The sequence below is a fragment of the Cannabis sativa genome, chromosome 7, assembly GCF_029168945.1.
Source record: "Cannabis sativa cultivar Pink pepper isolate KNU-18-1 chromosome 7, ASM2916894v1, whole genome shotgun sequence".
Lineage (NCBI taxonomy): Eukaryota > Viridiplantae > Streptophyta > Magnoliopsida > Rosales > Cannabaceae > Cannabis > Cannabis sativa.
Window position 1 is genome coordinate 8,537,627 of NC_083607.1, and position 25,466 is coordinate 8,563,092.

At 29.9% G+C, this 25,466-nt stretch overlaps 1 protein-coding gene across 2 annotated transcripts; it reads left to right on the top strand.

Moving 5' to 3' along the window:
• Positions 1–18,433: 18,433 nt before the first annotated feature.
• Positions 18,434–22,641, top strand: LOC115697449 (phosphatidylinositol:ceramide inositolphosphotransferase 1). Of its 2 annotated transcripts, none has more exons than XM_030624460.2 (12): positions 18,434–19,208; positions 19,363–19,452; positions 20,159–20,245; positions 20,410–20,478; positions 20,733–20,813; positions 21,208–21,279; positions 21,391–21,451; positions 21,536–21,638; positions 21,738–21,833; positions 21,939–21,985; positions 22,079–22,203; positions 22,311–22,641. In XM_030624460.2, the coding sequence occupies exons 1-12, from the start codon at positions 19,176–19,178 to the stop codon at positions 22,389–22,391; spliced, it is 945 nt and encodes a 314-aa protein (XP_030480320.1). In that variant the 5' UTR covers positions 18,434–19,175; the 3' UTR covers positions 22,392–22,641. The 2 variants fall into 2 exon arrangements, with proteins under 2 accessions (XP_030480320.1, XP_060957796.1); XM_061101813.1 differs by having other exon boundaries at positions 18,470–19,242.
• Positions 22,642–25,466: the final 2,825 nt, after the last annotated feature.

Below are 25,466 nucleotides of genomic sequence, written 5' to 3' on the forward strand. Positions count from 1 at the left end.
TTTCTATACTTAGAAAATCAAAAAATTTGATTTTTAAACCAATAATTTAAACCCTAAAAAAACTATACTTTTTTTTCAAAACCCCAAAAATACCCCCAAACTCTCACAGCATCTCTCTTTCTCTCTCTATCTCGGCCGGTCCCAAGAATCCCACACCCCAGGTCCGATGGTCGGACCATGGGGTCCGATGGGGTCCGACCAATCGGACCTATCGGACCCCAAGGTCCGACCATCGGACCTCTCTCTTTCCCTCTCTCTCTCAAATCGCAGGAAAAAAAAAATTTAAAAGACGGTCGGACCTTGGGGTCCGATGGGTCCGACCATCGGACCCATCGGACCCCAAGGTCCGACCATCGGACCTCTTTCTTCCTCTCTCTCTCAAATCGCAAAAAAAAAAAAAATTAAAAGACGGTCGGACCTTGGGGTCCGATGGGTCCGATTGGTCGGACCCATCGGACCCCAAGGTCCGACCATCGGACCTCTGTCTTCTTCCCTCTCTCAAATCGCAGGAAAAAAAAAAAAAGTTTCAGAGACGGTCGGACGGGTTGGGGTCGGACTGGGGTTGCTCTTTCGGGTTGGGGTTGGGGTCGGAGGGGTTGGGGTCGTGGTCGACGGGGGTGAGGGTGGTGATCGGCGTTGGGGTTGACGTGGGTGGGTGAGGGTGGTTCGGGTGAGGGTGGGCGGTTGGGGTGAGATAGAGGGAGAGAGAGATGATGCAGAGAGAGAGAGAATATTGTGAGGGGGGTATTTTTGGGGTTTTGAAAAAAAAAAGGAATAGTTTTTTTAGGTTTTAAATTTTTGGTTTAGGGAAAAAAAATTTTGATTTTCTAAGTATAGAAAATCAAATTTCCCTTTTGGAATTCTTTTTCTACCGATGTTGGTTGCATCTCATCCCAGTAAAATTGCTGATTTGAATGGAATCGTAATTTGAGGGGAATTAGTTTCATCACGATTGTAAAGTTTTATTTTTTATATGTGTTTTTTTTTTTTTGAGTTAACGAATCTAATGAATGGAATCGTAATTTGAGGGGAATTAGTTTCATCACGACAGTAGTTTTATTTTATATATATATATATATATTTTTTATTTTTTTGAGTTAAAAGATTGTTTAATTTTTTTGGGTTTAATTATTGGGTTTATTTGTTAACGGGAGATCAAACCTAATCGTTAAATTTAACAGAATATTCTTTTATTTTTAAGTATATTCTGTTAAACCAAGAAATGCTGTTAGATAGGCACTTTTAATATATAAAGATACGAAAATATAACAGAAAGTTTACAAAAATACATTTTACATTTTTCTTCTAATATTTTTACGAATTTTTACTTTTTTTTTACAAAAATACAGATATTTATTTTTTTATTGTTTTCACGTTGTTGCTACATAATAATAGCGTTGTTTTCCAGAAAAGAAAATACAAGTAGAAAACCTGTAAAAAAAAGAATAAATTATAAAAAAAGGTTCAATTTGAAGTACGTTATGTAAAAATCTCAACTACAAAATAGTGTGATAAATGTTCAGGTATCACTTTTTTTTTTGGGCTAAGTAATATACCAATTTTCTCTTTTTTGAAACAAACATACCAGTGTTCACTGACGTGATACGCTTGAATGCTTAAATAAATATAAACCATACCGATATTGGGGTCAAATTACTCAATATACTTAAGTTATTTAGTTCATCTCTAATAGAATAGAGCATTGTTGTTGTGCCTAGCACCCTTAGACGTGTTGCTTTGTGATTGACTAGTGATACTCCTAAAAACTATTATATTAAACTATATGAGACCCGATACTTAATTAGACCAATAGTGATATTGACACGTAAGAAGATGCTTGGCACCAATACCACCTTTTAGCATTTCTATAAATTGAAATACAAAAAAAAAGAGAAATATAATTAGATATTTAAATAAATGATAAGGATAAGAAGGAGTAAATAAGTGTATTCTCTTAATTTGTTTTTTTTTTTTCCTTTTCAATCTCAGTATAAGATATGAATAACATTACATACTAACATTCATGATACATTTATTATTATTATTAATCCTTAATTATATGCAAAGATATTTTAACCAAATTACTCATCTACGTAAAGTAAAGTGCAAATTTTATTAATATACGGAACTGGTGTACATTTACACCCAAAACCTACCCTGTCTAAAACCTAAAAAACTCTAAGGAAAAAAAAATAGGTTTCAATTTTAGTAAACCGAGTTTGGGTTACACCTGGTTCATCACCGGCCGAGTTCGAATTTTACTAATCCAAAACCTAAAAAAATCGGATTACACCCGAACCCACCCAAAATTCAAATATATATAATTTTTTTATTTTTTATAATTTTTTACATATTTTCTGAAAACATAAACTTAAAACAAAAAAAAAAAGAAAAAGAAAAAAATAATTCTAAACAATGATATATCATTTTTTTTATTCTTCTTTTATTTTATTTTCTTTTCATTTTTTTGTTTTATTTTCATGAGAAAGTGTATAAAAATGATATTTTTCTAAAAAAAAAAAGATCAAGCCCAATCTAGTCAAAACTTATCTGGACCCGATTCAACCCAAACCCGACCCACCTCCACCCAAAACTCAAAAAACCAGTCACACAAACGGGTGGGTTCAGGTTACTAATTCTACACCCGAACCCAAAAACTCGAAATCCAATAAAATCCACCCAATGTCACCCCTAATGAAACCATTTAGCAGCCTTTATTACAAGTACTAGAAACATCAAGCACGGTTTCAAGAGTACTTGAAAATTAGAGAGATAACAAACTAGTAATATCTCTTAAACATAAATAACATCTATTCTATATAAAGTCTGGATACTTAACAAAATTCTTTGTTTAGTGGGATTTTTTTTAACTTTCTACGTTAACTTTAACAGAGTATCTCAATTATTTAACAGAATATTCTTTATTAATTTTATAATATTATTATATGTATTTAAAAATAAAAATTATAGATATTTTATATATAAAAAAAATAATTTAATTGTATATATTTAAAAATAAAAATTACATTTATATATAATCACATATATATAAAAGATATATATTTAAATTTTAATTTTACGAAAAAATTTTATTTTAAAAATAATTAATGATATATATACATCTAATAATTTGTACACGTAACCACACTCTCCTAATTATAAATTAAGACTATTGTATCTATCACTATTATTTTTAATATATGTTTATATTTTATATATATAATATATTTTAAAAGTAATTAATTCTTTAATCAAATTCAAATTTTGTCAAAAATATTTTATAATATAATTCTTATATGTATAAATTAATATAAAGAACGTATAATAATGAAATTTATTCTTTTATTGTATATATAAAATATGTATATACATAATTACATCTAAAGAGTACACCAATGTAGCCGCAATAGCTAAAAATAATTCTCAAAGATCAAAATCTCAAATCTTATTTCAAAAGTTAAAAAATAAAAATATATTACCTAATTAAAAAAATTTGATATGTACATTGCATTTAACATTATTTAATTAAACATTACTAAATACGTACATTACACGTAACATCAAACTAGTTCGAAGATATGTATTGGTCATTTAACAAAATCAAAATAGTGAAGGAATTTATGAATCAATTATTGACTGGGCTGGATTGAGTTACATTTGGGTTATTCTAATGAAATGTGTCTTTTCATTAAAGAATAATTACATGGAATACTATTTTTTGTACAAAAAAAAAAATTCACTTTTGATTTTATTTTATATTTTTACAATTTTTTATGAAAACAATACAAAAACAACTAAAAACTTACATAAAAGTAACAGAACATCCAAACAACATTTAAACAAAAACAAAACATAATATATTAACAACAAATTAACAAAAGTACAATATAAAATATCGTATATATTCTGTAAATAAAATTATAAAAATTGTAAAAATATTTAAAATTTTGTATAACCGTATTTTCGTAATTTTTTTTTATTATTTTTGTGTATTTATGAAATAATCCATTTCTTTAATAAGAACTAGAAGACATTTTGGTTCTCTTCAAAAAAAAAAAAAAAGACATTTTGGTTGGTGTACATGTTTGAACAAGGACCTCATATGATATTGTCATGTTTCGAAAAGAAACTTCCTTGACAGAACCCAATTTAAACATTTTATGCTTTCAGTTTGTTCCTAATTGTAATAATCCTAGCTTCCAAAACATTCTAATAACTATCGAAAACAAGAAGAAAAGTATTACTAGAAGCTTCAATTTGGATTTTGTCAACTACAACTACATTTTGTCAACATCACTTTGATCAAAACTTCAATTTTTGTTGATCACACTTCAAAAATAAGTCTACCCTATTTATGAGATGATATTCTTTCCCAGAAAGATTGTTTTGAAATTTAAAATAATAACATGAATAATTTTTTTTTTTTTTTTAAAAAAAAAAATAAAAGTAAAAAAGTTATCTTGCTTTTTAAGTTTGTTGATTTGTACGGATTTTGTTCGTTTTTGTCAAACTTGCTAAGATGAACAGCATTTATGGTAGGCCATCTTATTAATCATATGTATGAAATTTTAAATGTTGGTGTGCTATAGAGTCAAACCTTTTATAATAATTTGACCAAGTAGATCAACATTATTATCACTAGTAACATGTAATTTCAATAATAATTTGAATTATTGGTATTGGGGGTAATAAATTATATATAATATATTGATTATCAGTTAATTGTTATAAAAATTGTAGATGGTCTTACAACATGAACATGATAGTTGCACTTGTAGACATTTTAAACATATACGAGTACTCTTGCAAATCTCATGCCAGGTCGATTGAGGAGTTTGTGATTTTTTTTTTATGGGCATTCCTGTCATGTTTGGTTAAGTACTATACTTTACATGAAATAAACGAGCAAATATGCCTTTAAAAACAGGACTAAAGGCATTTAATAACCGGAATAAAAGGTTTCGCTCCTAGTAGACTAGTAGTATGCTTGTTTGTTTTGTAAAGAAAATTCACAAAATGGTGTAGAATTTATATTTTCTTATGTTTTTAATTTATCTTCTGGTATATTTGTTATTTGTTGTTCCTTCTCCCACAGGTAGGTTTAGTACTATTTTTTTTTTCTAATTTTGAAAATAAGCATTTATAGAATAAAATCAAAGTTAGACAATCATTACAAATGATATTATTTGATATTGAAGAAAGCTCAATCATACCAATAGATAAAAGTCCACTTAATTACATTCGCAAAATTACAAACTTTCAAAACAAACGAAAAATTACAACTTAACAAAAAAATAGAAAGATGTTTACATTAATACACATAGTTACTAATCTTCTAACTAAAAAGTTTCAGATTTCTTTCAGCGTCTTAATAAATGTCTCAAAATCACTCTTAATTAAAAGAAATTCACTTAGATAATTTCTCTATTATACTTTATGACTTCTATCAATAAATGTGAAGAATTTTCTTAGAAAACAATATATTTATGTAATATATGGCTAATTAATTGTATGAATGATATATTTGTGTTATTCAACTCGATTTTATAAAATTAGTAGTTATGGTCTACACAATGAAAATGACATATTATGTGTTTATATAAATATTTAAAATATAGGATTTAAATTATTTATTTTCTTTATATAGAGCACCTTTTTATAAAATATATATATATATATATATATATATTTAGTGTTTGACATTAGTACTATAGCGAATATACTTATATATATTAGAAGGCTACAAAGAAAATGATAATACATAAATGAGTAATGATATGTGGACATAATCGTTTAAAAAAAATCTTTATGCTGTTAGAAAATAGATCTAAGATATTTATGGATGTTAAACTCATGTTAGATTATCAAGATTAATTTATGAATCAATAAGAAAGACATAAATGATTTATAATATTTGATGTGAGATGAGATTATAAGTATGAGCCAGTTTGGTATAGCTGTGCTGTGGGAAAAAGCAGCTGTAGTTATGCAGTGAAAAAAAAAACAGCTGCAGAAAAACTGTAAAAAAAACTGAATTGAGCGTTTGGTAAATTATAAATTTCAAAGTACTGTGAGTTGTTAAGATCTATTATAATGATAATAATAATATTATAATCTAGTTTATTATAATTATAAATATATAAAAACTTATTTTATATAACATTTTTATTTTCTATATATTTTTAATTATTTTTTTAAAATTAAATTTTATATGTATTTGATAAAAAATAAATTTTAATATTTTTATATTATATTTTATCAAATGTAAATAAAAAAAATTAAAACTTAAGTATATAAGAAAAATTCTGAGTTGATATCATTTCTTAATGTTAAAATAAAATATAATTTTTTTAAAAAAAAAAATAAGAGATTTAATTATTATTTATTTTATTATAATTAATTTATTTTAAATATTTTTTTTATTCTTTTTAATATATAATAAATAAGTAAATATAGTTTTAGTACAAATAAATTTATTATATTCTCTTAATCAAAACAACTTTTTCTAAAAGTTGAGTTATTGTACCAGCTTTAGCTTTTAGCTGTAGCTTATTCATAAATTCTTCAAAAAGTTATTTTTTTGATTGTTTACCAAACACATTTTTATTACAGCTTTTCCAAAAATTATGCCAAACTAACCCTATATGGTCTTCTAGAGACTAATCTTTTCTTTATAAGTTCTCTCTCAATTGATGGGAATGAAGGAAAAGGGTAATTGAGATTAGCCACCAAACCCTTACGTATATAGCAAATTAATTAGGAATTTTCACATCATATATTAAAATTTCTAACTTTTTTACTTCTTTAATGTGAGGGGATTTTTTTTTTTTCAAAAATAGTGTGTAAGTTTTATACTGTGTACTGTGTTAAGTTTTCACGGTTGTTTTTTAGCTGTTCCACTATTGTTTTAATTACTCTGTTTTGTTGGTTTATGGTTGTTTTATAAAAGACAGTATTTTTGTAAAAAATTCCGTGTGATAGTAAAATTGTAAATTTTTGCCCAAAATCCAGTATTTTTTATAAAAATCCATGTTAATTAGAGCCCCATAAATCCTAATTAAGTTTATTATTAGGCATTACACATTACAAAGCTCATACCAAATAGAAAAAATTACACTACATTCCTCTTTTAAATTGATGCCTTTAATTTTTACACTATTTTCAAAATCTATTGTTTACCTCTTTTTTCAATCATTCTACTAAGTTTACCCCTATCACTTCACAATAGTTTTCATTCTTCTCTAATTGAAATTTTACCTTATCTTTCCCACAAACCTACACATCTATCTTCAAATAACACAAATCTATTATGTTAGAAATTATGCCTTAGCTATGTGAGGGTATAAAGATAATTTGGGTATGATACTTATAAAAAGAGGTTTATTTGAATTAAATTTTATTTGAAAGTAAATTTAGTTTATGTATAAAAAAGGAGCATTTTTCAATTTCGAACTCCTTACCAAATAAATTGTTTATTGGGCTTATTTAGTTAGATTACTTATTTAGTCCAATTTAAAATATTAGCTCAAATAAATTAGACAATTACATTATATATCCTCTTTACTTTATTTGTTTTAATTTTTATTTTTATTTCTATATTCTTTAAAATATACCTATTTTTATATGACTAAATGTAATATTTTATGTATTATTACTCATAAAAGTATTATAACATTACTGATAATAAAAATTTTGTGTGGTCAACATTTATTTATTTTTAAATCCTTTAAAAATTGTCTACATAAATATAGAATTAATATTCCAAACAAGGTGCAAAACATTTGAATTTGATACTAGCATGTAGGGGTGTGCATAAATCGATCCAATCTAATGAGAACTGACCGATCTAATTACAATTGACCGCCAAACATTGAATATCTAATTGTGATCGGATCAGATTGGATGTTATTTTTAAATATCCAATTGGATCGGATCGGATGGTGGATGGGTGTCTAAAAATCCAATACATCCAACATCCAATCGAACTAAATTGTATTGTCATTTAGTTTAGATAAGTAATTAGATTTTATATTGTTATACGTCAAGTCTATATGTATAGATGAAAATACGTCAAATCTATATGTATATATGAAAATTAACATTAAAATTTTATTCTTTTTTTCTTGGATTGGATAGATCTAGTCCAATCCAATACATACTGGACCTAAAATATTGGATGGATCTGATCTGATCAAAAAAATACTAGGTCTAAAATATTGGATAAACCCAAATTAAACCAATAAATATATATAAAATATATCCAATGGATAGAACCGGTCTAATCCAACATCCAATGGATGTTGAATCGATTAGATGACTGAAATTGATTGGATCGGATCCGATAGTAAAATCTATATCCAATATATGATTGAATCGGATCTCGATAGGCATAAAAACATTAGATGTGATCCAATAAACACCCCTATTAGTATATTAATGCATCCGAAAATATTAGGTTTGGAAGTTTTTTTTGGCTAATGTGATAGGTGTATATATGGGAGTGTACATAGTTTATTTAATTTAATTAAAATAAACATATAATAAAGCTTTTTTTTTAAAAAAAAATAATAAAGTATATTATATTATATATTTTATGGTGTCAAAACTGACTAGTAAGTCAAGACAGTGCATAGTTTTGTTTATAAAAGACTAGTCACTGACTCGCTGTGGTAAACCACCCATGTTATCTATAATTCCACCTAATTCTAAATGTATGAGGAATTCCACTTTGTGGTCCTAAATATTAACAATATCTTATTTCTTTCGAGTTGTGATTCATAGAAAAATTAAAATATCAAGCTCAAAAAGTAAATATAAATAAATTAATTATATTTGAATATTTAACTATTTATTATATACAAACTAAAAATAATTAATATTTTTATTTCTCAATTTATAATAATATTAAATAATATGTGGCTTGTTAAAAATAACTCTCGATATAATATATTGTAGAAATATTACAAATATATTGAAAATAAAGAGAAGATTATTTTTATACTAATACATTGAGAAATTTACAAAAATGCTGTCCTACACTTAAATTTCCAATCTAATTAAATTTTCCCATGAATAATTAAACACAAGAATAAATTTACACACAATTATATTTTTCTTCATAATATTCTTATTAATCACATTATATTGAAGCCTTCATAGCAAGCACCCACTATAAGCAATTAAATGTGCCTGTTTTTGGGTATGTATCAGTTTTTCTTTTTAACTGTTTTTTTCTTCCAACTTCCATTGCACTTAACCATCTCTTTCATCTTCCTCCATATTTTCCAGTTTTTTTTTTTTAAATTTTTTCTTATACATCTGTTCCCGCCCATGTGACCCTATTACTTTTCCAATCTGATTTCTTCTCCTTTCATGTCTTCATCGACTTACTCCCATTGCCTCCTCCAAAGCTTTTATGGAACCACTGATGAGCACTTTGAATTCCACCCTTTCCCTCACTAATGAGAAAAGCTCAATCATTGTACTGCCTGATATCCCAAACCATTCATGTCCTTCACAATCGAGCCACATTCTCTTGGCTCGTGTTCTTACTGAAAAAGCAGTGTACAAGCCTAGTTTTTATGACCAAATGTCGGGTCAGTGGAAGGGTCAGTTTTCGTTACAATTACTGATTACAAAAATGACTTATTCCACATTGCTTTTGGCTGCGAATGAGATAAGCGTAGAGTCCTGAATAAAGAACCATGGCACTTCCAAAATCATCTTATTGTTCAATTTGCGCCAGATGTTCTACAAAATATCTCAAAGGAGGATCTGATCTATACTCCTTTTTGGGTCCAAATTTACCAGTTACCTTTCCTTAGTAAATTCTCTGTTTTGGCTAGGGCTCTTGGCAAGATTCAAAGAGGTTCTTCCACTAGTTATTTCCGAAATGCAAAATGCTTTTTTGCCGAATCGATTGATAATTGACAACATTTTGGCGGTATTTGAGTTGGTTCATGCAATAAAAAATAAAGCCTCAAGTCATCATGGCATTGTATCTTTAAAGCTTGACATGAGCAAAGCTTTTGACAGAGTTGAATGGAGATTCATTGAAGAAGTTATGAGGAAAATGGGGTTTGCTAATCATTGGATTTCACTCACTATGGGTTGCATTACAACAAATAGTTTTTCTTTTCTCATCAATGGGGAAGTCACTGGTCATTTGGTCCCAACTAGAGGTTTAAGACAAGGCTGCCCCTTGTCTCCATACCTGTTTCTAATTTGTTCAAAAGGTTTATCGAGGCTACTACATCATGAACAAAATATTGGTCAGCTCCATGGATTCAAACTTACAAGGCAAGCACCACCAATCTCTCACTTACTCTTTGCTGATGATAGTCTTCTTTTTTGTCAAGCAAATGAAAGCTCGTGCCTTGCTATTAAAAGAGTTCTGGATATTTATCATCGAGCTTCTGGCCAAGTCCTCAACCCGATAAATTTGTCATGTCTTTCTCCCCTAACACATTTTTGGCGGCTCAAGTCTTCTTTCATTGGCATCTTTCCATACCAATCCGGGATTGTCATAAAAAAATACTTGGGTCTGCCATCATATTCAAGAAGATACAAGAAGGAACTCTTTATCAACATATAAGAAAATATATGGAAACTTATGTACACACGGAGTGAAAAGACTTTCTCAGCTGGTGGTCGAGAAGTCCTTCAAAAAGCTGTGGTGCAATCCATTCCTACTTATGCTATGAGTTGTTTTCGACTTCTAGTCTACTTCTGTAAGTAATTTGAATCAATGATGGCTAACTTTTGGTGGGGTATGAACGAAATGTTAGGAATATTTTATTAGAATCTAGATTTACTAACAAGTATGTGGATTAACATCTTAAATATGAATATCTCTAAAACAATGAAATAAACACATAAGGGTTAAGAAAATCTTACATTGATTGCAGCGGAATATAATGACTCGTTCCGTTAAAGATCTTTAGCCCTTGATTCCTTTCTATAGCAGAGCATTATCAAAATCTGAACTTGGATCTTTTTCTCTCCTTTGGGTTTGGTTACTACCGTTTTACTCACTATGATTGAGTACTTGACTTGCTATGTGTGGGCATGACACTCTTTCACTCAAGGTTTCAAATGGGGAAGAACAATGAAGGAGGTGAAATCACTAAGGAAGGAACTCTCTCATCTAGGTTGATGGCAATAGTCAAATTGTCAAAAGTGGATGAGTGAGAGCATCATGTTCCTTTTATAGTGTTTCAACTAGGGCTTACGGCTGAATTATATGGATTAAAAGAGAATAAAATATTGGGCAAAAATCAATACTAGGGCCGGCCATGTAATGGACCAATCTCTAGTTACAATTTTGCCACTTTTTCAACCACTTATTCTTCTTTCAATAATACCATATTTTCCAATTCAATCCTATAAATGCCAAAACTATTTATTTAATAATTATAATTAATTATCAAATAAAATTTTCATTTATATAATTTATTAATTAGACCATACAAAGTCTCTTAATTAATAAATTGACCCCAAAACCTCTTTTCTTGACAATTAAGCCCTTACTTAGTGAAAATTCTTAAATAAGACATAATTTAGTTTTAGAATTAAAATTAATTAATTAAAATCAATTAACTGAGTCTACAAATAGTATTATCTCAACTAGTGAAGGGACCATGGGCCTATATAACCGAGCTTTCAATAAGTAGATCTAGAATTCACCAAGTAAATTTTTTAACTTATTAATTCCGCCTTGCGCCACTATAGATTTAGAATTGAATAACACTCTCAATTATATAGAAAGCTCTATATGTACCATGATATAGATACATTATGATTATCCACTGTTACAATCCTAATAGTCAAAGATCCTCTATAGATTATCTACATCGAAAAGGGACAAATTTACCGTTCTACCCTTCAATGTATTTTATCCTTAAAACACTTAGCTACCTATAAATGATATTTCAGTAAACTAATATAATTACTGAAATGAGATCTCAATCATTTATTTCTATTCAGCCAAGCTCGAAGGAAATTATCATTTCACTTCCACATACTTATAGAAGCTATGTATTCCATATCTATGATTAGCACTCCCGCTCAATTGAACTACCATGTTCTCAAGATATAAATATCAGCTAGAACCATAGGTTAGCATCCACGAACAACTTGAAGAACATAAATAATACAACTAAGTTGAACCTGACCATATCAAGATTAAGATCCATAGACCTAAGATCAACCATTGATATTGACTTAGAAAAATATAACGATAAGTTTATGATATCTTATCCAAGATCAATGTCGGTCCCTTCCAATGTATACTCCATACATCCGATACTGGTAAACTTTGCCAATTTCCTGGAAAGGACATAACACTTATCTTAGGTGTAAGTATACCTTATCGTCGATTATCATGCCAGTCGAAATCCAGTGAACTGACAAATTATGGGAATTAAATTTTTGAACATATAATCATGATTATATTCTACTGTGCTGACAACATTATAATTATGAACAAATATATACATATTTATATATGTTCTGGACTTAATAGAATTTATACATTAAACATAATCATGAAATAAATCATGTGAAGCATGCAACATAAATGCAATTTCTGATTTTTTTTTTTATTAATTAATAAATCTGATTATATTGAAATGAGTTTTATTTAGGACACAAAATCCAACACAAAAATGGCTCTAAAATTCATTGGCGCTCATGGAACTTACTTTGTAAAACTAAAGGTGAAAGATGTATGGGTTTTCGTTCTTTTATCCATTTTAATCAAGCCCTTTTAGCAAAACAAGCTTGGCGTCTCGTTGAGAAACTCAACTCCCTCCTTGGGAAGTTGCTTAAGAGCAGATACTTTCCTCACAACTCGTTCCTTGAAGCAAATATTGGTCATTCTCCCTCTTTAACATGGCAAAGAATTCATTGGTGTAAAGAGCTTTTAATGGAAGGTTTGAGATGGAAAGTAGGCGAGGGAAGATCAATTAGGTGCAACTTTGATCCATGGATTCCAGGCCACACTAATTTTCTACCTATTTGTTACTTTGGTCTTTCAAATTGTGTTGTGGCTAATTTCATAACACAAGAAAGGCAATGGGATCTTACCTTGCTGTAGCAAGTATTTTCCCTTCTTGATGTGGACAGAATCTTAACATTACCCCTTAGTTATTTCAGCAATAATGACACACTAATTTGGCATCATCATACGTTGGGGATTTACACTATTCAAACTGGCTACCACCTAGCTACATCTCTTGAAGAATCTGATCAAAGCTCGAGTTCTACTTCAGCCTCCTCATGGTGAACATTCTTCTGATCCTTTCAACTTCCTCTAAAAGTGAAGATTTTTGCCTGGCGAGTCATCCATGATGCATTACATGTTGCTACTTCCCTTATTCGAAGGAAAATCATCACTGATTCGACATGTTCTGTTGTTGACAAGCTTGGGAAACAATTGGTCATGCTCTCTTTAGTTGTAAATATGCAAAGACAGTTTGGAGATCTTTAAATATGGTCATTGATTGGCAAGCTTGCTTCTCAATGCAAAAATGTGGCTATTTATTCCATCTACCATCTATTTACTCTAAGGTTGAGATGGAACAATTTTCTTGCACACTTTGGTCAATTTGGACTGAGAGAAACAAAGTTGTACATGGCAACATGCTAAACCAGTTGAAGTTATCGCCTCTTTTGATGCTGCATATCTTGAAAACTATCGTGCAACAAACCAGAAATATCAAGCTGCTGCCCCTGTTGCTCATCCACAACCAACAGTCGCTGCTACAGCTCTAGTCACTTGGAATCCGCCTGCTGCTGGTTTTTTTAAAGCTGAATGTTGATGTGGTTGTCAATGTCTCGACAAATATTACTGGTCTTGGTACTGTTGTTAGGGACGCGAATGGACATGTAGTTGCTGCTCTCTCAATGCCAATACTTGGCAACTATTTGTCTCACGAAATAGAGGCTAAAGCGCTTTTCTTTAGCTCAAATTGGGCCCTTCATCAACAATGACCAATTAAGCATGTGGAAACAGACGTACTGATAGTTTCAAATGCATTAGAGCTCCCTTGAATTCAATTTCCTCTTTTTCAAACTTGATTGTAGATGTTATTAGTCTTTTGTCTTTTTCCTTAATATAAAATGTTACTTATGTCAAGCGTACTGCTAATAAGACAGTTCACGACTTAGTTAAAATTGTAAACGACTCTCTTCTGGCTAAATTTATAATAACAAGTATTTTCACTCAAAAAAAATACCCACTATATGATAAATAATGAATAATATCATTTAAATAAATAATTAATAATATAACAAGGAAAGTTTAGGAAATTTCATTTAAAGAAAAAAAGAAAAAGAAAAGAAAAATGTATAAAATTGAACTTTTCACAATAATAATGATAAAAGAAGAATATGATGACACGTTTAAGAGTTGGTCCCATGATTGGGCAGTCAGAAAGTAGAAACTGAAAATTGTGTCATAGTTGTAAATATTATAGTAATACTCATCGTCGGACTTCGAGATTCCCCTGTACCCCACTGTACACAATCACGCCTTCTTTCTTTTTTGTTATAATTCAAAATTTTAAAAGATCAGACGAGGGAAGGAAGAGGGTGAGGGAGTCAGTTATCCTCGTTTCTCGAGCCGATAAGCCCGTGACTAGTGAAATTCCCATTCTATCCTCTACTTTCTTCACTAAACTGCGGGTACTAATGTAATTCTATTCAAATAATATTTTTTTTTGATAGAGTTGAAATAATAAATTATATAATTTAATCCGATACTATTCAAGTTCAAACTTCCATTTTTCGCAGGCCGAGCCGGACTAACTAAATTGACTTTTATTTTTTTTTAAGGAAAAAAAACCAAATTTCGGTTGATGGCTCGAATTCAAAATCGATGGCTCGAAAACATAGTAACATTACAAATAACACATTTTTTTCTTAAAATATAATAGCACAATTTTTAAATAACAAAATACATATTTTTTTTTGACGTGACAAAAATACATAAATTTGAGTGAGAGTAAATTCTTCTACTCTTCTATTTTTTTTTTTTTTTAATTTTTTGAACCAAATGTCAAATGAGAATTCTATTAAAAGGCAAAAAACCAAAAACCAAAAGTTTGATACAAAACAGTCAAGAATTAGAGACAAGCTGGTATACCAAAGCCATTAAATTTGAGAACTGGGCCGGAGAGTAGGCGAGCTAGGCGTGCGCCTCGGGCCCCAACCGCCAGGGGCAGATGTACACATGGGGTTATAGTGGCCGTGGCCCCCCCTTATTTTTTACAAATCATACATAGTAATTGATATACAATTACAACTAATATACATAGCTACAAACAATAAAAAAAAAAATACTTTGAAAAGTCAAAGCAAAATCAATATATAGAAATGTATGTGATTGCATTTCAAAAGAGTAAAAAAAATAATATTTTAATATGAATAATAAAACATAAATTTTAATTTTTTTTTAAAAAAAATATTAGTTAAAATCAATCTTTATAACTATTTTTTTTTTTTAAAAAAAAAGTAAATATAAATATAAATATATAATCGAGTAGGATAGGGTAGGATAACAAGGAAGGGTACACATATACCAGTACCCAACCTTATACATGTATCAGGTACATATTTTCATACCCTTACACCTACCCTAATTCAACAGGTAATATCGTAATACCATACACATACAGGTAGGGTACCCACGGGTAAATAGATTTTTGGGTAAAATTGTCATTTCTAATGAATATAGTCAAGACTATCTTGAAATGGAGACATTGGTCACTAAAATTTATAAACATAAAGCTTTATTTTTGCACATGTTGCTTGTTATTGGCCCCCCCTAATATTTAGTCCTAGCTCCGCCCCTGCCAACCGCTTAGGGCTCTGAAATTGTGAAAAAAAAATTATTAATATATAGATAAAATATTAAATAAGAAAAAAATATAACAAATATTATTTGATGTAGTGGTAAATAGTATAACTAGAGAGGTCAAGGGATCAATCCTTAATCCCTAATTGTTTATTTTTTTAAAATTGTTTTTAATGTGTAGCTATGAAAGATTGAATCTTGGAGCTTTTAAGGATTTTTTTTTAAAGCTTTACCATTACACTAGCATTAGAAATATCATTTTGATAATAATTAAATTAGATATATAGGGTTCCGAAATTTTATTTTGCCTTAGGTCCCATATACCTTAGAACCAGTTAAGCATGTAAGAGAATAAATCATAGCATTTTGAACCCCTTAACACATACAATGTGTTTAACCAAATGTTTACATAAGAGTTTCATATTGAAAAAAATGTTTACATTAATATTTGTGAAAAAAAGAGTTTAAATTCTCTCTATAAAAAAAGTTTATAGACTAAGATATATATTTTTTATTGGGATAATTACATAAAATTATACTTTTACACTTTAAGATTTTTTTTTTAATATTTTTACGATTTTTTTATAGAAACAACAGAAAAAACAAGACAATTACATAAAAATAACATGAAAATAATATTTAAACAATATCAAAACAACAACAAAAAATAACACAAAATCAACAATAAATTAACAAGAGTACAACATAAAAAGATTGTATTTTCTGTAAATAAAATTAAAAAAATCGTAAAAATATTCAAAATTCTGTACAACCGTATTTTTATAATTTTTTTTATTATTTTTGTGAAATAATCCCTTTTTTATTATATACTAATTTAATTTAAATAAATATTTTATTTTATTAAATTATTTCAAGAGTTTAAATTCTTACTAGTAATTATGATATAATTTTTTACAATTATTTAATAAATTAGCAATTTTGGATAATTAATATTATTATATAAAATGCAAGATCTTTTAAGTAAAATATATTTATTTGGTAGAATATTTAGTGTAAATCATTGGAGTTGTTGTACTAACTGCAACTCCAATAAAATACTAAAATGTCAAGTTTAATGAGATTTTACACTAAATTTATCCCAACCACACTTTAAAACTTACCGTATTTATAACATTATCTATAGTGTTCCACTATTATTAGTGTGACACTATAGATTACACAAAATATTTTTTTATTAGTTTTTAATATTTAAATATTATATTTATACTTAAACTTTTTTGTATATTTATTATTTGTATTTATTTATAATTTAATAAAATAATATAATAAGAAAAATATGATTTTAGTGTAACTTTTAGTGTTGTGATTGGAATATTAATTTAATATTTATTATTGGAGTTGCCCTAAAAATTAAATTTTTTTATACTAAATTGATGTAGATTTATCATCAAATTGGTATAACCATTAAACATGATCTAAGTATATACGAATCAAATAAATCATATTATATTACGTAATAATATTAGTTGAAAAAAAAAACTTCTTGAATTAACATTAATCGGTAGTATAAGCCACTAAGGTTAGCTTAGTGGTGAGAGAGGAAAGGGAAAAAGAGAGAGGTCATGTATTTGAACCCAACACCTATAAACTATTAGTTACCTTCAATATAAGTTTATTGTTCAAAAAAGAAAAAATTATTTTTTCAAACAATTAAAATACTATTATCTAATGTGAAAATTTCAAAAAACAAAAAAAAAAATACTATATCTTATTAAAAAAACATATATCAATTTTTTTGAGTTTTGAGATGATTTAGTACATGCATCACGTTAGTAAAATTGAATTTAGAAAAAAACTAATTGAATCCAAAAATTTTAGGGGAATTACTCTATATACTGTTTTTTAATTTTTTTTTTTTTTTCAAATTTACGGTTTAGGTTTCTAAAGTGGTTGCAGCGCTAGTTGAAATAGGAATTTCTATACGATTTTTTGTTACGATTTAAGTTGCAGCGCTCGTTGCAATAGGAGTTTCTATGTAATATTCCGTAAAAATTAAAAAAAAAAACTATTTTAAAGTGTAAAAATAAAAAAAACCCTAGGCGTTTGGTTGAGAGGAATAAAAATATAGGAATAGGAATGGGAATGGGAATAGGAATGGAATGGAATAAAATTTAAAATGGATAAAAAAAATTAATAAAAAAATAATTAAGTTTTTTTTCTTGTTACATTGGAATGGTCATTCCTTCCTTTTTAAAATGGAATAGCCATTCTACCAAAATGGTGGAAAGAACATTCCATTGGAATGCCATTCCAATACTTCAAAATGCAACCAAACAAAGGAATGGAATGAAAATTATTTCTTTTCCATTCCATTCCATTTCATTACCTCCAACCAAACGCCACCTAAGTTTTTAACTATCTAAAATGTAATTTTTTTCAAAATTTTTAAATAATTTACCATATAAAAAATAAAATCCAAATAGATATATGGCGTGCAATATATTTGAACATTATTTTTGTTATCATAAATTATTTAAAATTTAAGAAATTAGTTTTTTTTAATGCATCTCTTAACGATGTAGTATAGACTTATCTTATTATTTATTTATTTAGTTATATTGTTTTCTTAATTAATTATTTAGTTTTGTTTTTATTTTTGGTTTCTATTTTCTCACTCTTCTTTCTTTGTTTCTCTCTCCAGACTCGCTGTCACACTCAATTTCCTGGCAAAAAAAGCATAAGAAGAACAAGAAAATTAAAGAAAGGGTTCGCGTAAGGCTCGCGTTGGCATAATAAGGCAAAGCGGCGATCTTTCTCTCATATCGTCATTTATTCGCAAAACAATAAATAAATAAATTAACTTTTTTATTTTAATTTTTTTCTATACAAATTTTATTTAAATCCCAATTCTCAACTGCTTCGTCCGTGTTCAACTCGCGTCTAAACTCAACTTCTTCAAAAGCCAAGAATCATTTTTTCACAGGGAGAAACAGATTCAGATAAACCCCTTTTCATCATTTTCTGTGTATCGACGGTTTGATTTTTTGATTCTTCATAGTAACGCGTTTCTGTACCTATACTCAAACACCCTTTTCTTAGTTTCTTACCTTTTTTGTTCTTTCAAACTCTCTCTTCGATTTCTTTGATCTTAATCGCTAAGTGGGCTTTGATCAGATCTCGTGATTGATTGATTTCGGTGGGTTTTCTTTTATCTTTTTCGTTTCTTTTTTTTCGGTTGGGTAAAGATATTAGTGAGAATTTGGTGATGAGCGATGTTGACCGTAGAAAGAGTTTGGTTATGAAGTAATATGGAAGTGGTGGTTACACTTAATACACGAAAAAGAAGAGGAAGGAGAAGATGTCGTTTTACATTGGTCGCGAGTCGTCAAAGGTTGGTCTTTTCTATCCTTTGGAAGGGATTTGAGGTTTTCTTCTTCTTCTTCTTTATTTTCATTGTAGGCTTAAAGTTTTGTTTTCTGCTCTTTGGTGCTTGTGATTGATTTGGGGTTCTCTTCTTTTATTGATTTTCGTTTTTGTTTGTGAAGCTATGGAAGAGAATTTGCGCAGAGACAGCCACAGAGCTCAATCTTCTTACCGAGAATTGGAAATATCTTCTAGGGGGACTTGTTTGTCAGGTTCATTTTTCATCTTATCTCTAATTTAGCTAATAATATATTTTGTATTCCTGAATGTTTTGGTTGTGAGAAGTCAGAGGTGGAGGGTTGGCTAGCCTACTTGAAAGCTAGAGTCTTCTGGTCATTGTGTAATTTGTGTCAGAAAATACTTGATTAGGATTGTCTTTGAAGCTGGTATAAATTGGGTTGTTTTTTTGTTCAAGTTTTGGTTTGTGTTTGTCAGAGATTGCATGATACGCAGGACTAGCAATCTTGCCATTTCACATGAAAATTGTGGGCTTTTTGTCTACAAAATTTCTAAAGTAGGTTTTGTTGAAGGGTTATAATCATGGTTTGTTACGTAGTAGTACTTTGAGTTTGAGAGAAGATCTATGCTTTTGGACAAAGATAAAGTTACTATCATCATGTCACGTAAATTGCCACGTTTACATAATTAATGGCCTTCACATTCTGGATGGTAGATTCCCTCACTGATTTACTTCTCAAATTTTCCCACCTTGTTACGCGTCGTTCAATGTGATGCCACTAGTGTGATATTACATCAGTCTCTAATCAATTGATATTTGTTAAGAGTTTTTATGATTGTAATGTATAAGTACTTTTATTTTAATACGTTGACATTTATTTTATTGTGTTCTTCTTGCTTTCTTCTGGTATTGCTAAATCAATATTTGTGTCTTATGTCTAAATTTATTTTTGTCCACAGTACATACATGGTCTGGCTGCCCGTGGAGTTCATTATATACATAGACCGGGGCCAACACTTCAGGATGTGGGCTTCATAGTACTACCTGTATGTATCGATCGATTATATGTTTTTTGTTTCTTACCATCTCTGTATTGATGTATGTGAGTGTCTCAACACTGTCAGTAGTTTCTGTTTTTAGTAACCGGGTTAGTATAAAACACCTTCACAGCAGAAAAATATTTTCTCATTTTGAATTTTGGTGTATACAGGAGCTTGGGTTAGACAAAGCATATATCAGTGAGACTTTGTTCAGCTTTATCTTTCTGTCATTTTTCTTGGTAAGGTTTATTCTCTTCTTGTATTCAATGTTACTTTTGATTTCAGTTTCACTTTATATGCTTCTATTAGCTTATTTTGTCTTGTCAGGGAGACATGTTTAAGTAATCTTAGGCATGCCTATAAATATTGAGTCGCCAGCTGCCTTTCCTCAGTCTTTTTTTTTTTGAATAAAAGATAGTGTTTATTCAATAACTTCCAGTAAAGTTCATACTTTAGCTAATTTTTTCTGATATTATGTTTTGTGCTGTTGCAGTGGACTTTCCATCCTTTCATTTTCAAGAGCAAAAAGATCTACACAGTTCTTGTATGGTGCAGGGTTCTAGCTTTCTTAGTTGTAAGTGACGCCTTTGGGAAATTAATTCAGTTTTCTTATATTTTTTGTAGAAGATTTCTATTGAGATGGTTCAATTTAAAATCAGACCAGTTTAGAAGTAGCATTTGATTCATGATATGATATTCTAATACATGTTAATAATGCTGTTTGAGTTTTTAGCTTCAGTTTTAAATAATCATTTAACTCTGTTACACCAAAAATTATTTGAGTTAATTGATTTCACTGAAGCTTGTTTGCATGTGTTGGATAGTTTATCTGATGAAGCAGTTTTATTGTTCTTTGTCTGTGTGTGTTTGGGTACAGATATAAATTAAAAGATTAATTTCTGTATAGTTTATATTTGAAGAATCCATCCTCAAAATTTTCTGATGGCTTTTTTACATTTCTGCCACAGGCTTCTCAAATTCTCCGAGTTTTAACATTCTATTCAACCCAGCTTCCTGGTCCAAATTACCATTGTCGAGAGGTATGTTGGATTGGTTGTATACATTGTAACGGGAATGAAGTTTCTGGTTTTAGATGCATATTTATTTAACACAAGAGGTAACTCATTGATGTGCCGTCTCTTGTATTGTAGGGTTCAAAGCTTGCCAGGCTGCCTCCTCCCAATAGTGCTTTTGAAGTCTTCTTGTTAAATTGTGAGCTACACCCTTTTCTTAGTTCCGGAATTGTTGTTTGGTTTTAAAGTATTATATGCTTACTCGTCTTTTCACTTGTGCCAGTTCCTCGAGGCGTTATATATGGCTGTGGTGATTTGATATTTTCATCTCACATGATCTTTACTCTGGTCTTTGTGCTCACCTATCAGAAATACGGAACTCGCAGGTAATAATATATTAGTTGATATGCTTATTTGTTAAACAAAATGTTGCATTTCTTGTTGGACTCGTTTCTTAGTGCTCGTTTGATTGCACTTTGTTGCAGGTGTATAAAGCAGCTTGCTTGGTTACTTGCCGTCATCCAGAGCTTTTTGATTGTGGCGTCACGCAAACATTATACAGTTGATGTTGTTGTTGCTTGGTATGAACATTATAATTCAGTGTACTATGTTAACTCGGTTCTTTCTTACGCTTTTCGAGCTTTTTGTATTCATGTAAAACTTATTATTATTATTTTCTTCTGCAGGTATACTGTCAACTTGGTTGTATTCTTTATTGACAAAAAGTTACCAGGTGAGATAATAATCTTTTGCTTTCTGTTTTGCTTTTGAGGGTATAAAAAAAATTGAGCCTTGGCTGACTGATCTATGTTACTTGTCGACACAGAATTGCCTGATCGGAGTGGAGGTGCATCTCTGTTACTGCCACTGACCGCCAAGGATAAGGACGGAAGAACCAAAGAGGAGAACCACAAACTCTTAAACGGGAATTCGGGGGACCCTGCTGATTGGGTATGTTGAATTTGAATATTATTACAATTCTTATGAGCGAATTCTGAACTCTTTTCCTTTTGTTCTTCCGAACTGTTGTTTACTGTGGATATTTTGATTGCGTGCAGAGGCAACGAACTCAAGTCAACGGGAAAATACTTGAAGATGGAAACACAGTCCATGCTGATGGTGCTATGAACGGTGCTTAAAATGAACCGGAAAGTGATCAATGTGGGAAGCTTTTTGAAAAGTTTTAACGTGAATTTGTATTGTAGGGGCCTCCTATGTTGGATTGGGACAACATTATTTGTATTGGTTAAGATCACATTTTGATATCAGAATCAGCATGGACTATTTCCAATTGTTGCAGTCTTCTTTCTTTTTTAACCCTTCTTGGTAACATGACATGACTGTCTCGTTTTTGTTTTTTAGCCCACTTAATCTAATCTAATTTAATCAGTGTGCATTACGTTACATTATTAACTTTTATTGGATTAATCAAATAGTTTTTTATCGATACATTTAGATGCAATATTATTATTTAGTGGTAAAACCATAACATAGTTTTTCACGTAAAATAGAAAATAATAATAAATAATGGTACCACTCAACAAACTTCATAACGATTGGTATATAATGTACTATATGTTCAACTTTGACCAAAAGTAACGGTTATGGTGCTGATGTGCATGTTCACCAGTTTTTTTTTTAATTTTTAAATGAGAAAATATATTAAAACAAATAATAATAACAATGAAGGTGTAACCCACGTGAATGCGTGATAGACAATAAAATCGTGCCATGATTTTTGTTCTTCCAGACAAAGAATATGAGTCGGTTCATAATTGTACGTTCTTTCTTATATCTTTATTTTATTTAATGGGATAATATTAGACTTTGATCTTAAACTTCACTGTACTGTCTTTTAAAATAAAAAACGACTTGTCGTTTTTGACAGTGAACATTGAGCTTAGTAGTAGGGTAGGTTTTGATTCATGTGTTCATATTGAAGTTACCGTCAATCTCTTATTATAATTTTTGTGTCCGAAAATATATTGGAATATTTTTTTTAAAATTTTTTTTTCATAAAGGTGCTCGTTATACTCACAACATCCCAATAATTTTTTGAAATATTTCAAATATTAAGAATTATGTTTCTGATACTGTAAATTATTCTGATTTTTTTAAAATTTATAAAGATGAACTGTAAGTATAACAAATACCGCTATGAAAAAAATATTCAGGCATGTAATTTCGAACATGGAGGTTGACTAAGAAATTATAATAGGAAGTTATAATTAACACTCTTAAATTTCACTGTATTGACAGTCCATAATTGTGTATTTATTTTTCTATAAATCCCAAATTATCTCACATTTCGAAATTATTTCTCCAAACTCTCTCTATTTTCCTCTCTTTCCCTTTCTCTGGTTCTTACCAAACTATGTCACCAAAACTACCGTCGAACTTCAGTGACCACCATCTACAACCCTCTCTCTCTCTCTCTCTCTCTCTCTCTCTCTCTCTCTCTCTCTCTCTCTCTCTCTCTCTCTCTCTCTCTCTCTCTCTCTCTCTCTCTCTCTCTCTCTCTCTCGTGACCAAGACCCATGGCCCTCCCCCTCTCTCTGGTTCTTTCTAGTGCGTGTTCGATAACCCACAACCCACGACCCACGACCCACAACCACCACCGTTGAACGAACAGACAAACGATATGTGATTTCTTTGTATTTTTATTTATTGTTTGGTAAACAATTGAGTGTTGGTGAAATTTGTATTTTCTGTGATTTTTTTGTATATGGTTCGATGGCGTACGATAGTGGTTCAATAGTGGGTACGATAGTAGTGTAATCTAGATGTTAGGGATGAATGTTCGATGGTGGTCTGATGCAGGCCCGATGCCTTTCTATTGTTGAAATGAATAAAGGTTGAAGACATAGGTTTGATGGTGGCCCGATGCTACCCATAAATGTAAGATATGGTTTAATGAAGGCCCAATGTCATTCTATTGTTGAAATGAGAAAATGTTGAAGACGTAGGTTCGATAGTGGTCTGATGGTACCCATTTTTTATGTACAATAACATAAAAATAAAAAATGGGTAGCATTGGGCCACTATCGAACCTACATCGGGCCTACGTCGGACCTAAGTCTTCAACTTTTACTCATTTCAACAATAGAAAAGCATCAAACTTGGCGTAAAAACCAATTTTTTTTGCCCAAAATACAGATCCAACCAAACTCAATTCTAAGTCTTACATAAACTCACAGATCACAGAGATTCATCATACATTTAAATTCTAAATCAATAAACTCATACATTTTAACTCAAAAATACAATGAAATGAAATGAAAAAGAGAGGGCCCAAAATCTTACTTCTAACATTGCGATGGTCTGGCTGCAGTGGTCGTGAATTGGAGAGAGAGTTCGAGATGCCGTGATGGTTGTGGGTTGGTGATAGAGTCCGAGATGTGTGATGTTAGGGGTTGGGTTGGTGGTAGTCCTTCGGTCCGAGAAGAGAGCGAGAGAGAGTAGAGGAAGAGAGAGGCGGAAGTGTGTTGAAAAATAGGAAAGGTAATTTAGGGAATAGATAAAAATTTGGCCTAATTAGTAAATATTAGTTAGCTTTAATTTAGAAAAAAAAAAATTAAACCTAATAGATTAATATTTTATCAAATTTCCGTGAAAATCAATCTGAAGTCATCATATCAAATAGGACAACACCATATCAATCTTTTGTTATATTATAAAATATCTGAAATTCCATTCTCATAGATTAGAAATGGGTTGTCTCACAGCTAATTTTGCTAGCATTCCCATGTGGCCTTTTTATGTTATAAAGACATATGACATGCATAGCATAAAGAAACCAAGCTTATTATTATTATTGATCAAATCATTTAATCATCTAACTTTTGGGTAAGGAAAAAGAATAGAGTGTGACCCACTTGTGGGTATGAAACCAAAACAGAGCAATCTGGCGTAAATTAAGCTGTAAAGTTAGTCAATAAAAGAAAATTGAAGAGAATGTCACATGCATAGGGCTATATAGGGTTTTTAGATTGGAATAAAATCTTGTTAATTGTTATACACCATAAACTAGTTTTTACATACTTAGAGGAGCTCTATTCGAATTGCATTTCACTTAAAATATGAACTAAATTTGTAAGTGCACAAATCACACTTATAAGTTCAAAAAATAATAAAAAAAGGATAAATGCGTAAAAATTAATTGTGTACTTTATTATGTAGTATCATTTATTATAGTTAATTATTTATGTAAAGTC